At 42.1% G+C, this 16,411-nt stretch overlaps 1 protein-coding gene across 1 annotated transcript in view; it reads left to right on the plus strand.

Moving 5' to 3' along the window:
- The window catches only part of LOC132400922 (general transcription factor II-I repeat domain-containing protein 2A-like), a 78,755-nt gene extending 62,702 nt beyond the window's left edge, over nt 1–16,053 (plus strand). The window contains exon 5 of the mRNA XM_059982471.1: nt 15,737–16,053. Coding sequence (XP_059838454.1) covers nt 15,737–15,743 — 7 coding nt within the window. The 3' untranslated portion in view covers nt 15,744–16,053. The remainder of the gene's footprint in view (nt 1–15,736) is intronic.
- The last annotated feature ends 358 nt before the right edge of the window (nt 16,054–16,411 follow it).

Raw genomic sequence — 16,411 nt, forward strand, 5'->3', positions numbered from 1 at the left:
AGGGAGAAGAGTTTTTATGACGGGTGCATGGGGTCCTTCGTAATACTGTTTGCTTTGCAGATGCAGCGTGAAGTGTAAACGTCTGTAATGGCAGGAAGAGAGACCCCGATGATCTTCTCAGCTGACCTCACTATCCGCTGCAGGGTCTCGCAATCCGAGATGGTGCAATTTCCGAACCAGGCAGTGATGCAGCTGCTCAAGATGCCCTGTCGAATGTGATGAGGATGGGGTGGGAGATGGACTTTCCTCAGCCTTCACAGAAAGTAGAGACGCTGCTGGCCTTTCTTTGCTATAGAGCTGGTGTTGAGGGACCAGGTGAGATTCTCTGTCAGGTGAACACCAAGAAATTTGGTGCTCCTAACGATCTCTACCGAGGAGCCGTCGATGTTCAGCGGGGAGTGGTCACTCCGTGCCCTTCTGAAGTCAACAACCATCTCTTTTGTTTTGTTCACATTAAGAGACAGGTTGTTGGCTCTGCACCAGTCCGTTAGCTGCACCTCCTTGCTGTAAGCTGACTCGTCGTTCTTGCTGATGAGACCCACCACGGTCGTGTCATCGACGAACTTGATGATGTGGTTCGAGCTGTGTGTTGCAGCACAGTCATGGGTCAGCAGAGTGAACAGCAGTGGACTGAGCACACAGCCCTGGGGAGCCCCCGTGCTCAGTGTGATGGTGTTGGAGATGCTACTCCCAATCCAGACTGACTGAGGTCTCCCAGTCAGGAAGACCAGGATCCAGTTGCAGAGGGAGGTGTTCAGGCCCAGTAGGCTCAGCTTTCCAATCAGTTTCTGAGGGATGATTGTGTTGAATGCTGAATTGAAGTCTATGAACAGCATTCGAACGTACGTGACTGAAGTCTATGAACAGCATTCGAACGTACGTAACTGAAGTCTATGAACAGCATTCGAACATACGTGACTGAAGTCTATGAACAGCATTCGAACGTACGTGACTGAAGTCTATGAACAGCATTCGAACGTACGTGACTGAAGTCTATGAACAGCATTCGAACGTACGTGACTGAAGTCTATGAACAGCATTCGAACGTACGAGACTGAAGTCTATGAACAGCATTCGAACGTACGTGACTGAAGTCTATGAACAGCATTCGAACGTACGTAACTGAAGTCTATGAACAGCATTCGAACGTACGAGACTGAAGTCTATGAACAGCATTCGAACATACGTGACTGAAGTCTATGAACAGCATTCAAACATACGAGACTGAAGTCTATGAACAGCATTCGAACGTACGTAACTGAAGTCTATGAACAGCATTCGAACGTACGAGACTGAAGTCTATGAACAGCATTCGAACGTACGTAACTGAAGTCTATGAACAGCATTCGAACGTACGTAACTGAAGTCTATGAACAGCATTCGAACGTACGAGACTGAAGTCTATGAACAGCATTCGAACGTACGAGACTGAAGTCTATGAACAGCATTCGAACGTACGTGACTGAAGTCTATGAACAGCATTCGAACGTACGAGACTGAAGTCTATGAACAGCATTCGAACGTACGTGACTGAAGTCTATGAACAGCATTCGAACGTACGTAACAGAAGTCTATGAACAGCATTCGAACGTACGTGACTGAAGTCTATGAACAGCATTCGAACATACGTGACTGAAGTCTATGAACAGCATTCGAACGTACGTGACTGAAGTCTATGAACAGCATTCGAACGTACGTAACTGAAGTCTATGAACAGCATTCGAACGTACGTGACTGAAGTCTATGAACAGCATTCGAACATACGAGACTGAAGTCTATGAACAGCATTCGAACGTACGTAACTGAAGTCTATGAACAGCATTCGAACGTACGTAACTGAAGTCTATGAACAGCATTCGAACGTACGTAACTGAAGTCTATGAACAGCATTCGAACGTACGTGACTGAAGTCTATGAACAGCATTCGAACGTACGTGACTGAAGTCTATGAACAGCATTCGAACGTACGTGACTGAAGTCTATGAACAGCATTCGAACATACGAGACTGAAGTCTATGAACAGCATTCGAACGTACGTGACTGAAGTCTATGAACAGCATTCGAACATACGAGACTGAAGTCTATGAACAGCATTCGAACGTACGAGACTGAAGTCTATGAACAGCATTCCAACATACAAGACTGAAGTCTATGAACAGCATTCAAACATACGAGACTGAAGTCTATGAACAGCATTGGAATGTACGTAACTGAAGTCTATGAACAGCATTCGAACATACGTGACTGAAGTCTATGAACAGCATTGGAACGTACGTGACTGAAGTCTATGAACAGCATTCGAACGTACGTAACTGAAGTCTATGAACAGCATTCGAACGTACGTAACAGAAGTCTATGAACAGCATTGGAACGTACGTGACTGAAGTCTATGAACAGCATTCGAACGTACGTAACTGAAGTCTATGAACAGCATTCGAACGTACGTAACTGAAGTCTATGAACAGCATTGGAACGTACGTGACTGAAGTCTATGAACAGCATTGGAACGTATGTAACTGAAGTCTATGAACAGCATTGGAACGTACGTAACTGAAGTCTATGAACAGCATTGGAACGTATGTAACTGAAGTCTATGAACAGCATTCGAACATACGAGACTGAAGTCTATGAACAGCATTCGAACGTACGTAACTGAAGTCTATGAACAGCATTGGAACGTACGTAACTGAAGTCTATGAACAGCATTCGAACATACGAGACTGAAGTCTATGAACAGCATTCGAACGTACGTGACTGAAGTCTATGAACAGCATTGGAACGTACGTAACTGAAGTCTATGAACAGCATTCGAACATACGAGACTGAAGTCTATGAACAGCATTCGAACGTACGTAACTGAAGTCTATGAACAGCATTCGAACGTACGTGACTGAAGTCTATGAACAGCATTCGAACATACGAGACTGAAGTCTATGAACAGCATTCGAATGTACGTAACTGAAGTCTATGAACAGCATTGGAACTTACGTAACTGAAGTCTATGAACAGCATTCGAACATACGTGACTGAAGTCTATGAACAGCATTCGAACATACGAGACTGAAGTCTATGAACAGCATTCGAACATACGTGACTGAAGTCTATGAACAGCATTCGAACGTACGTGACTGAAGTCTATGAACAGCATTCGAACATACATGACTGAAGTCTATGAACAGCATTCGAACATACGTGACTGAAGTCTATGAACAGCATTCGAACGTACGTAACAGAAGTCTATGAACAGCATTCGAACGTACGTGACTGAAGTCTATGAACAGCATTCGAACGTACGTAACTGAAGTCTATGAACAGCATTCGAACGTACGTGACTGAAGTCTATGAACAGCATTCGAACGTACGAGACTGAAGTCTATGAACAGCATTCGAACGTACGTGACTGAAGTCTATGAACAGCATTCGAACGTACGAGACTGAAGTCTATGAACAGCATTCGAACGTACGTAACTGAAGTCTATGAACAGCATTCGAACGTACGAGACTGAAGTCTATGAACAGCATTCGAACATACGTGACTGAAGTCTATGAACAGCATTCAAACATACGAGACTGAAGTCTATGAACAGCATTCGAACGTACGTAACTGAAGTCTATGAACAGCATTCGAACGTACGAGACTGAAGTCTATGAACAGCATTCGAACGTACGTAACTGAAGTCTATGAACAGCATTCGAACGTACGTAACTGAAGTCTATGAACAGCATTCGAACGTACGAGACTGAAGTCTATGAACAGCATTCGAACGTACGAGACTGAAGTCTATGAACAGCATTCGAACGTACGTGACTGAAGTCTATGAACAGCATTCGAACGTACGAGACTGAAGTCTATGAACAGCATTCGAACGTACGTGACTGAAGTCTATGAACAGCATTCGAACGTACGTAACAGAAGTCTATGAACAGCATTCGAACGTACGTGACTGAAGTCTATGAACAGCATTCGAACATACGTGACTGAAGTCTATGAACAGCATTCGAACGTACGTGACTGAAGTCTATGAACAGCATTCGAACGTACGTAACTGAAGTCTATGAACAGCATTCGAACGTACGTGACTGAAGTCTATGAACAGCATTCGAACGTACGAGACTGAAGTCTATGAACAGCATTGGAACGTACGTAACTGAAGTCTATGAACAGCATTGGAACGTACGTAACTGAAGTCTATGAACAGCATTGGAACGTACGTAACTGAAGTCTATGAACAGCATTCGAACGTACGTAACTGAAGTCTATGAACAGCATTCGAACGTACGTGACTGAAGTCTATGAACAGCATTCGAACGTACGTGACTGAAGTCTATGAACAGCATTCGAACGTACGTGACTGAAGTCTATGAACAGCATTCGAACGTACGTGACTGAAGTCTATGAACAGCATTCGAACGTACGTGACTGAAGTCTATGAACAGCATTCGAACATACGAGACTGAAGTCTATGAACAGCATTCGAACGTACGTGACTGAAGTCTATGAACAGCATTCGAACGTACGAGACTGAAGTCTATGAACAGCATTCCAACATACGAGACTGAAGTCTATGAACAGCATTCAAACATACGAGACTGAAGTCTATGAACAGCATTCGAACGTACGTAACTGAAGTCTATGAACAGCATTGGAACGTACGTAACTGAAGTCTATGAACAGCATTCGAACATACGAGACTGAAGTCTATGAACAGCATTCGAACGTACGTGACTGAAGTCTATGAACAGCATTGGAACGTACGTAACTGAAGTCTATGAACAGCATTCGAACATACGAGACTGAAGTCTATGAACAGCATTCGAACGTACGTAACTGAAGTCTATGAACAGCATTCGAACGTACGTGACTGAAGTCTATGAACAGCATTCGAACATACGAGACTGAAGTCTATGAACAGCATTCGAATGTACGTAACTGAAGTCTATGAACAGCATTGGAACTTACGTAACTGAAGTCTATGAACAGCATTCGAACATACGTGACTGAAGTCTATGAACAGCATTCGAACATACGAGACTGAAGTCTATGAACAGCATTCGAACATACGTGACTGAAGTCTATGAACAGCATTCGAACGTACGTGACTGAAGTCTATGAACAGCATTCGAACATACATGACTGAAGTCTATGAACAGCATTCGAACATACGTGACTGAAGTCTATGAACAGCATTCGAACGTACGTAACAGAAGTCTATGAACAGCATTGGAACGTACGTGACTGAAGTCTATGAACAGCATTCGAACATACGTAACTGAAGTCTATGAACAGCATTGGAACGTACGTGACTGAAGTCTATGAACAGCATTCGAACGTACGTAACTGAAGTCTATGAACAGCATTGGAACGTACGTAACTGAAGTCTATGAACAGCATTGGAACGTACGTAACTGAAGTCTATGAACAGCATTCGAACATACGAGACTGAAGTCTATGAACAGCATTCGAACGTACGTAACTGAAGTCTATGAACAGCATTGGAACGTACGTAACTGAAGTCTATGAACAGCATTCGAACATACGAGACTGAAGTCTATGAACAGCATTCGAACGTACGTAACTGAAGTCTATGAACAGCATTCGAACGTACGTGCCTGAAGTCTATGAACAGCATTCGAACATATGAGACTGAAGTCTATGAACAGCATTCGAACGTACGTAACTGAAGTCTATGAACAGCATTGGAACTTACGTAACTGAAGTCTATGAACAGCATTCGAACATACGTGACTGAAGTCTATGAACAGCATTCGAACATACGAGACTGAAGTCTATGAACAGCATTCGAACATACGTGACTGAAGTCTATGAACAGCATTCGAACGTACGTGACTGAAGTCTATGAACAGCATTCGAACATACATGACTGAAGTCTATGAACAGCATTCGAACGTACGTAACTGAAGTCTATGAACAGCATTGGAACGTACGTGACTGAAGTCTATGAACAGCATTCGAACATACGAGACTGAAGTCTATGAACAGCATTGGAACGTACGTAACTGAAGTCTATGAACAGCATTGGAACTTACGTAACTGAAGTCTATGAACAGCATTCGAACATACGTGACTGAAGTCTATGAACAGCATTCGAACATACGAGACTGAAGTCTATGAACAGCATTCGAACATACGTGACTGAAGTCTATGAACAGCATTCGAACGTACGTGACTGAAGTCTATGAACAGCATTCGAACATACATGACTGAAGTCTATGAACAGCATTGGAACGTATGTAACTGAAGTCTATGAACAGCATTTGAACGTACGTAACAGAAGTCTATGAACAGCATTCGAACATACGAGACTGAAGTCTATGAACAGCATTCGAACGTACGTAACTGAAGTCTATGAACAGCATTCGAACGTACGTGACTGAAGTCTATGAACAGCATTCGAACATACGAGACTGAAGTCTATGAACAGCATTCGAACGTACGTAACTGAAGTCTATGAACAGCTTTGGAACGTACGTAACTGAAGTCTATGAACAGCATTCGAACATACGAGACTGAAGTCTATGAACAGCATTCGAACGTACGTAACTGAAGTCTATGAACAGCATTCGAACATACGAGACTGAAGTCTATGAACAGCATTCGAACGTACGTAACTGAAGTCTATGAACAGCATTGGAACTTACGTAACTGAAGTCTATGAACAGCATTCGAACATACGTGACTGAAGTCTATGAACAGCATTCGAACATACGAGACTGAAGTCTATGAACAGCATTCGAACATACGTGACTGAAGTCTATGAACAGCATTCGAACGTACGTGACTGAAGTCTATGAACAGCATTCGAACATACATGACTGAAGTCTATGAACAGCATTCGAACGTACGTAACTGAAGCCTATGAACAGCATTCGAACGTACGTGACTGAAGTCTATGAACAGCATTCGAACATACGAGACTGAAGTCTATGAACAGCATTCGAACGTACGTAACTGAAGTCTATGAACAGCATTGGAACTTACGTAACTGAAGTCTATGAACAGCATTCGAACATACGTGACTGAAGTCTATGAACAGCATTCGAACATACGAGACTGAAGTCTATGAACAGCATTCGAACATACGTGACTGAAGTCTATGAACAGCATTCGAACGTACGTGACTGAAGTCTATGAACAGCATTCGAACGTACGTGACTGAAGTCTATGAACAGCATTCGAACGTACGTGACTGAAGTCTATGAACAGCATTCGAACGTACGTAACAGAAGTCTGTGAACAGCATTGGAACGTACGTGACTGAAGTCTATGAACAGCATTCGAACATACATGACTGAAGTCTATGAACAGCTTTCGAACATACGTGACTGAAGTCTATGAACAGCATTGGAACGTACGTGACTGAAGTCTATGAACAGCATTCGAACGTACGTAACTGAAGTCTATGAACAGCATTGGAACGTACGTAACTGAAGTCTATGAACAGCATTGGAACGTACGTAACTGAAGTCTATGAACAGCATTCGAACATACGAGACTGAAGTCTATGAACAGCATTCGAACGTACGTAACTGAAGTCTATGAACAGCATTGGAACGTACGTAACTGAAGTCTATGAACAGCATTCGAACATACGAGACTGAAGTCTATGAACAGCATTCGAACGTACGTAACTGAAGTCTATGAACAGCATTGGAACGTACGTGACTGAAGTCTATGAACAGCATTCGAACATACGAGACTGAAGTCTATGAACAGCATTGGAACGTACGTAACTGAAGTCTATGAACAGCATTGGAACTTACGTAACTGAAGTCTATGAACAGCATTCGAACATACGTGACTGAAGTCTATGAACAGCATTCGAACATACGAGACTGAAGTCTATGAACAGCATTCGAACATACGTGACTGAAGTCTATGAACAGCATTCGAACGTACGTGACTGAAGTCTATGAACAGCATTCGAACGTACGTGACTGAAGTCTATGAACAGCATTCGAACGTACGTGACTGAAGTCTATGAACAGCATTCGAACGTACGTAACAGAAGTCTATGAACAGCATTCGAACATACGAGACTGAAGTCTATGAACAGCATTCGAACGTACGTAACTGAAGTCTATGAACAGCATTCGAACGTACGTGACTGAAGTCTATGAACAGCATTCGAACATACGAGACTGAAGTCTATGAACAGCATTCGAACGTACGTAACTGAAGTCTATGAACAGCTTTGGAACGTACGTAACTGAAGTCTATGAACAGCATTCGAACATACGAGACTGAAGTCTATGAACAGCATTCGAACGTACGTAACTGAAGTCTATGAACAGCATTCGAACATACGAGACTGAAGTCTATGAACAGCATTCGAACGTACGTAACTGAAGTCTATGAACAGCATTGGAACTTACGTAACTGAAGTCTATGAACAGCATTCGAACATACGTGACTGAAGTCTATGAACAGCATTCGAACATACGAGACTGAAGTCTATGAACAGCATTCGAACATACGTGACTGAAGTCTATGAACAGCATTCGAACGTACGTGACTGAAGTCTATGAACAGCATTCGAACATACATGACTGAAGTCTATGAACAGCATTCGAACGTACGTAACTGAAGCCTATGAACAGCATTCGAACGTACGTGACTGAAGTCTATGAACAGCATTCGAACATACGAGACTGAAGTCTATGAACAGCATTCGAACGTACGTAACTGAAGTCTATGAACAGCATTGGAACTTACGTAACTGAAGTCTATGAACAGCATTCGAACATACGTGACTGAAGTCTATGAACAGCATTCGAACATACGAGACTGAAGTCTATGAACAGCATTCGAACATACGTGACTGAAGTCTATGAACAGCATTCGAACGTACGTGACTGAAGTCTATGAACAGCATTCGAACGTACGTGACTGAAGTCTATGAACAGCATTCGAACGTACGTGACTGAAGTCTATGAACAGCATTCGAACGTACGTAACAGAAGTCTGTGAACAGCATTGGAACGTACGTGACTGAAGTCTATGAACAGCATTCGAACATACATGACTGAAGTCTATGAACAGCTTTCGAACATACGTGACTGAAGTCTATGAACAGCATTGGAACGTACGTGACTGAAGTCTATGAACAGCATTCGAACGTACGTAACTGAAGTCTATGAACAGCATTGGAACGTACGTAACTGAAGTCTATGAACAGCATTGGAACGTACGTAACTGAAGTCTATGAACAGCATTCGAACATACGAGACTGAAGTCTATGAACAGCATTCGAACGTACGTAACTGAAGTCTATGAACAGCATTGGAACGTACGTAACTGAAGTCTATGAACAGCATTCGAACATACGAGACTGAAGTCTATGAACAGCATTCGAACGTACGTAACTGAAGTCTATGAACAGCATTGGAACGTACGTGACTGAAGTCTATGAACAGCATTCGAACATACGAGACTGAAGTCTATGAACAGCATTGGAACGTACGTAACTGAAGTCTATGAACAGCATTGGAACTTACGTAACTGAAGTCTATGAACAGCATTCGAACATACGTGACTGAAGTCTATGAACAGCATTCGAACATACGAGACTGAAGTCTATGAACAGCATTCGAACATACGTGACTGAAGTCTATGAACAGCATTCGAACGTACGTGACTGAAGTCTATGAACAGCATTCGAACGTACGTGACTGAAGTCTATGAACAGCATTCGAACGTACGTGACTGAAGTCTATGAACAGCATTCGAACGTACGTGACTGAAGTCTATGAACAGCATTCGAACGTACGTGACTGAAGTCTATGAACAGCATTCGAACGTACGAGACTGAAGTCTATGAACAGCATTCGAACGTACGTGACTGAAGTCTATGAACAGCATTCGAACGTACGTGACTGAAGTCTATGAACAGCATTCGAACGTACGTAACTGAAGTCTATGAACAGCATTGGAACGTACGTAACTGAAGTCTATGAACAGCATTCGAACGTATGTAACAGAAGTCTATGAACAGCATTGGAACGTACGTGACTGAAGTCTATGAACAGCATTCGAACATACGTGACTGAAGTCTATGAACAGCATTCGAACGTACGTAACTGAAGTCTATGAACAGCATTCGAACGTACGTGACTGAAGTCTATGAACAGCATTCGAACGTACGTAACTGAAGCCTATGAACAGCATTCGAACGTACGTGACTGAAGTCTATGAACAGCATTCGAACATACGAGACTGAAGTCTATGAACAGCATTCGAACGTACGTAACTGAAGTCTATGAACAGCATTGGAACTTACGTAACTGAAGTCTATGAACAGCATTCGAACATACGTGACTGAAGTCTATGAACAGCATTCGAACATACGAGACTGAAGTCTATGAACAGCATTCGAACATACGTGACTGAAGTCTATGAACAGCATTCGAACGTACGTGACTGAAGTCTATGAACAGCATTCGAACGTACGTGACTGAAGTCTATGAACAGCATTCGAACGTACGTGACTGAAGTCTATGAACAGCATTCGAACGTACGTAACAGAAGTCTGTGAACAGCATTGGAACGTACGTGACTGAAGTCTATGAACAGCATTCGAACATACATGACTGAAGTCTATGAACAGCTTTCGAACATACGTGACTGAAGTCTATGAACAGCATTGGAACGTACGTGACTGAAGTCTATGAACAGCATTCGAACGTACGTAACTGAAGTCTATGAACAGCATTGGAACGTACGTAACTGAAGTCTATGAACAGCATTGGAACGTACGTAACTGAAGTCTATGAACAGCATTCGAACATACGAGACTGAAGTCTATGAACAGCATTCGAACGTACGTAACTGAAGTCTATGAACAGCATTGGAACGTACGTAACTGAAGTCTATGAACAGCATTCGAACATACGAGACTGAAGTCTATGAACAGCATTCGAACGTACGTAACTGAAGTCTATGAACAGCATTGGAACGTACGTGACTGAAGTCTATGAACAGCATTCGAACATACGAGACTGAAGTCTATGAACAGCATTGGAACGTACGTAACTGAAGTCTATGAACAGCATTGGAACTTACGTAACTGAAGTCTATGAACAGCATTCGAACATACGTGACTGAAGTCTATGAACAGCATTCGAACATACGAGACTGAAGTCTATGAACAGCATTCGAACATACGTGACTGAAGTCTATGAACAGCATTCGAACGTACGTGACTGAAGTCTATGAACAGCATTCGAACGTACGTGACTGAAGTCTATGAACAGCATTCGAACGTACGTGACTGAAGTCTATGAACAGCATTCGAACGTACGTAACAGAAGTCTATGAACAGCATTCGAACATACGAGACTGAAGTCTATGAACAGCATTCGAACGTACGTAACTGAAGTCTATGAACAGCATTCGAACGTACGTGACTGAAGTCTATGAACAGCATTCGAACATACGAGACTGAAGTCTATGAACAGCATTCGAACGTACGTAACTGAAGTCTATGAACAGCTTTGGAACGTACGTAACTGAAGTCTATGAACAGCATTCGAACATACGAGACTGAAGTCTATGAACAGCATTCGAACGTACGTAACTGAAGTCTATGAACAGCATTCGAACATACGAGACTGAAGTCTATGAACAGCATTCGAACGTACGTAACTGAAGTCTATGAACAGCATTGGAACTTACGTAACTGAAGTCTATGAACAGCATTCGAACATACGTGACTGAAGTCTATGAACAGCATTCGAACATACGAGACTGAAGTCTATGAACAGCATTCGAACATACGTGACTGAAGTCTATGAACAGCATTCGAACGTACGTGACTGAAGTCTATGAACAGCATTCGAACATACATGACTGAAGTCTATGAACAGCATTCGAACGTACGTAACTGAAGCCTATGAACAGCATTCGAACGTACGTGACTGAAGTCTATGAACAGCATTCGAACATACGAGACTGAAGTCTATGAACAGCATTCGAACGTACGTAACTGAAGTCTATGAACAGCATTGGAACTTACGTAACTGAAGTCTATGAACAGCATTCGAACATACGTGACTGAAGTCTATGAACAGCATTCGAACATACGAGACTGAAGTCTATGAACAGCATTCGAACATACGTGACTGAAGTCTATGAACAGCATTCGAACGTACGTGACTGAAGTCTATGAACAGCATTCGAACGTACGTGACTGAAGTCTATGAACAGCATTCGAACGTACGTGACTGAAGTCTATGAACAGCATTCGAACGTACGTAACAGAAGTCTGTGAACAGCATTGGAACGTACGTGACTGAAGTCTATGAACAGCATTCGAACATACATGACTGAAGTCTATGAACAGCTTTCGAACATACGTGACTGAAGTCTATGAACAGCATTGGAACGTACGTGACTGAAGTCTATGAACAGCATTCGAACGTACGTAACTGAAGTCTATGAACAGCATTGGAACGTACGTAACTGAAGTCTATGAACAGCATTGGAACGTACGTAACTGAAGTCTATGAACAGCATTCGAACATACGAGACTGAAGTCTATGAACAGCATTCGAACGTACGTAACTGAAGTCTATGAACAGCATTGGAACGTACGTAACTGAAGTCTATGAACAGCATTCGAACATACGAGACTGAAGTCTATGAACAGCATTCGAACGTACGTAACTGAAGTCTATGAACAGCATTGGAACGTACGTGACTGAAGTCTATGAACAGCATTCGAACATACGAGACTGAAGTCTATGAACAGCATTGGAACGTACGTAACTGAAGTCTATGAACAGCATTGGAACTTACGTAACTGAAGTCTATGAACAGCATTCGAACATACGTGACTGAAGTCTATGAACAGCATTCGAACATACGAGACTGAAGTCTATGAACAGCATTCGAACATACGTGACTGAAGTCTATGAACAGCATTCGAACGTACGTGACTGAAGTCTATGAACAGCATTCGAACGTACGTGACTGAAGTCTATGAACAGCATTCGAACGTACGTGACTGAAGTCTATGAACAGCATTCGAACGTACGTGACTGAAGTCTATGAACAGCATTCGAACGTACGTGACTGAAGTCTATGAACAGCATTCGAACGTACGAGACTGAAGTCTATGAACAGCATTCGAACGTACGTGACTGAAGTCTATGAACAGCATTCGAACGTACGTGACTGAAGTCTATGAACAGCATTCGAACGTACGTAACTGAAGTCTATGAACAGCATTGGAACGTACGTAACTGAAGTCTATGAACAGCATTCGAACGTATGTAACAGAAGTCTATGAACAGCATTGGAACGTACGTGACTGAAGTCTATGAACAGCATTCGAACATACGTGACTGAAGTCTATGAACAGCATTCGAACGTACGTAACTGAAGTCTATGAACAGCATTCGAACGTACGTGACTGAAGTCTATGAACAGCATTCGAACGTACGTAACTGAAGTCTATGAACAGCATTGGAACGTACGTGACTGAAGTCTATGAACAGCATTGGAACGTACGTGTATGTACATGTACGTATTCAACAGGTCAGGAAGCACCTGACAAGTGAAAAACAGAACAACTGTTTTAGATCAGTGATGAGTTTGGAGCACTTCTGAGGAGGTACTATCTGAAGTATTAACTCCCTCCAAGACATGACCTGTTATAAAAATGCCAGATACTTTGAAATGACTGTTGGTCATCCTGAGCATGGCAAATGACAGAAAGATTTGTGGAGTTATTATTGACAGTGTGGAAGATAGACTTGGGCTAAAGGGTGGTATTGATGTGTTGGTGAAATGGGCTGTGCAATGGCAGATGGAGTTTGATCCTAAACAAATGTGAACAAATGCAGCTAGGAAGTACAAATGAGGCTAGGACATGCACCATGGGTGATATGATCATTAAGGGTAGGGACAAACAGAGGGACTTTGGCACACAAGTCCAAATATCCTTGATAGCGGCAGCACAGGTAGCTAATGCGTATAGGATTCTGTTCTTTTTAGGCGGGCTTTGATCACAAGAATGAGGAGGTTATGCTCTAACTTTATAAAACTTTGGTCAGATCGCAACCAGAGTACCTGACTGGAGTTCTAGTCAGTACACTTGAGGAAAGATGCATGGCTCTGCAGAGAGTGTCAAGGACGTTGCCTGGGATGAGACATTTCAGTTACCAGGAATGTCTGGAGAGGCTCAATTTCTTTTCCTCGCTGTGGTGGATGTAAGAAGGGGCACACGATCAATGTACGTAAATAAAGATATGAGGGGTATAGACTGGGTGAACTACACCAAGCTTTTCCCTATATCTAAGATGAAGAAATAGAGATTTAGAGTACAGAGTAAAAAATTTAGAGGGAGTCTTAAGGGATCCTTTTTAACTCAAAGAGTGCTGTTAACCTGGAATGTACTGTCAGAGAGAATGCCTACTGGTGCCAATGCACACAAAATCTTCAACTGTGTGCTGTATTTTGGATGTCAAGTTCATTATTTTAAAGTTAATTGAATTAGTTGAAGGGGCACAGTACAATGTGTGGTGTGGCTCTATCTGTGCTGATAAATTTCCAAACTACCCTACTGAGGTGAATGAACAGAACTAAGAACCTCTACACATCGATATCCCCTCTTAGTCATTTCTTCTCTTCGTAGTTTGGATTGAGAAATGCTGAGCACAAAGTAATTTTGCTGTTCTTCCCTAGTCACAGAAAGCAGACATTGCAGGTGCAGTAAGCAGTTAAGAAAGTAAATGGCAGGTTGGCCTTCGATGGAAGTGATTTTGAGTACAGGAGCAAGGATGTCTTGCAGTGGTTGCAAAGGACCTTGATGACTGTACATGGAGTAATATGTCAGGTTCTGTTCCCCTTACATAAGAGAAGATTTCCTTGCCATAGGTGGAGAACAGGGGGTTGTCAGGCTCATTTCTGGGAAGACCAGGAAAACTGGGTCAACTGGGTAGGTTTCGGTTACAATTCAGAAAAACAAAGCATCTTAACGAAATGTACAAAGTTCTAATATGGCTGAACCGAGTGGATGTTTGCACTGGTTGAGGCATCTAGAACTTTGAACTTTGCTTCCCCTTGCTGAGGCATCCACAACGAACCAAGGCCCAGTGTGCCATAGGATGTGCAGGAACGTTCCAAAGAGAGTGAAGGAATCAGTACGCAGTGAGCCAGATGCAAAAAAAAAATTGGGAGTTCCAAACATACGGATTGGGAATTATTGGCAATTTACTGTATTATTGTCACTGTATTAAATTTATTACACTAATAAATTGAAAGATTTTTTAAAGAAATTGTTTCACTTAGTTAACACAAAAAATCTTATCCTGCTGGTCCATGAAAGAAGGCTTCATTTAGTTGCATTTTCTTAATTGCATATCCTCTAAAATTTTGCTTAATTGCATATCCTCTCAAGCCTTGGATGCATCATATGACCCTATGTTAACAGTATTAAAGGATTAATGTTCCTGAATGAGAAATATTTTGCTGCAATCATTGACAGGTTTAGCCTGAGATTGAACTTACTGACTTGCACATTCGCATCATGTGACATTAAAATCGGAACGTTTTTGAGCCCTTGAGTACTGTATCTAAAAATAATTATTAACTCTCTAGGGTATAGTTTTGTCAGCAAGTTCAACATCTAAGATAAAATACACTAATGAGAAAATAACATGTACCATTTTTGAAGGGTTTTGAAAGACATACAATTTTTTTTTCCTTTTGCCAAAGGCAATGAACTACGGCAGGAACGGAATCTACGGATGCTGAGAATCCAGTCAGAAACAGGTTGAACAACATCCATTAGGAGAGAGTTAATGTTCCAGAGCAAGGATCCTTCGTTAGATCTGGAAAAGTGTGAAACGAAGTTGCAGAAAGGGAGAGGATTGGAAAGAACGGGAGGTATTTACTGTGTCATGTAACACCGTGGCCCTGAAAAAACGTTGTCTCATTTTTACCATGTACTGTACCAGCAGTTATGGTCGAAATGATAATAAAAAGCGACTTGACTTGACTTGACCTGACTTGTATGTATGTGACAAGATGCAGACCAAAGATGTCAAGGAAAGAAAGAGACATGGAATAAAAAACAAAATAAATTGATAAATCAAACAATCCCACTGTGTTTCCTTTGTCCCTAAAAATTCCTGTTTCACCTATATTGTTGGTGTACTCCATACCTCAACATCCAGCTACACAATCCAGACTCACACAGGTAAGCCACTGTAAAGACTGCAACCTTGCTGTAAGTCTGTTGACACAAAGGCAGGCGGCATCCATTGAGGAGAATGAACAGTTGTCATTTCAAGCCAGGACCCTTAATCAGAACTGAAAAGAACAGGGACGGAAGGGAGAATAAATGGGTGTGGGGGATCAGCAGAAGAGGGTAGTAATAGTGAGTCCAGG

The sequence above is a fragment of the Hypanus sabinus genome, chromosome 10 (assembly GCF_030144855.1).
Source record: "Hypanus sabinus isolate sHypSab1 chromosome 10, sHypSab1.hap1, whole genome shotgun sequence".
Lineage (NCBI taxonomy): Eukaryota > Metazoa > Chordata > Chondrichthyes > Myliobatiformes > Dasyatidae > Hypanus > Hypanus sabinus.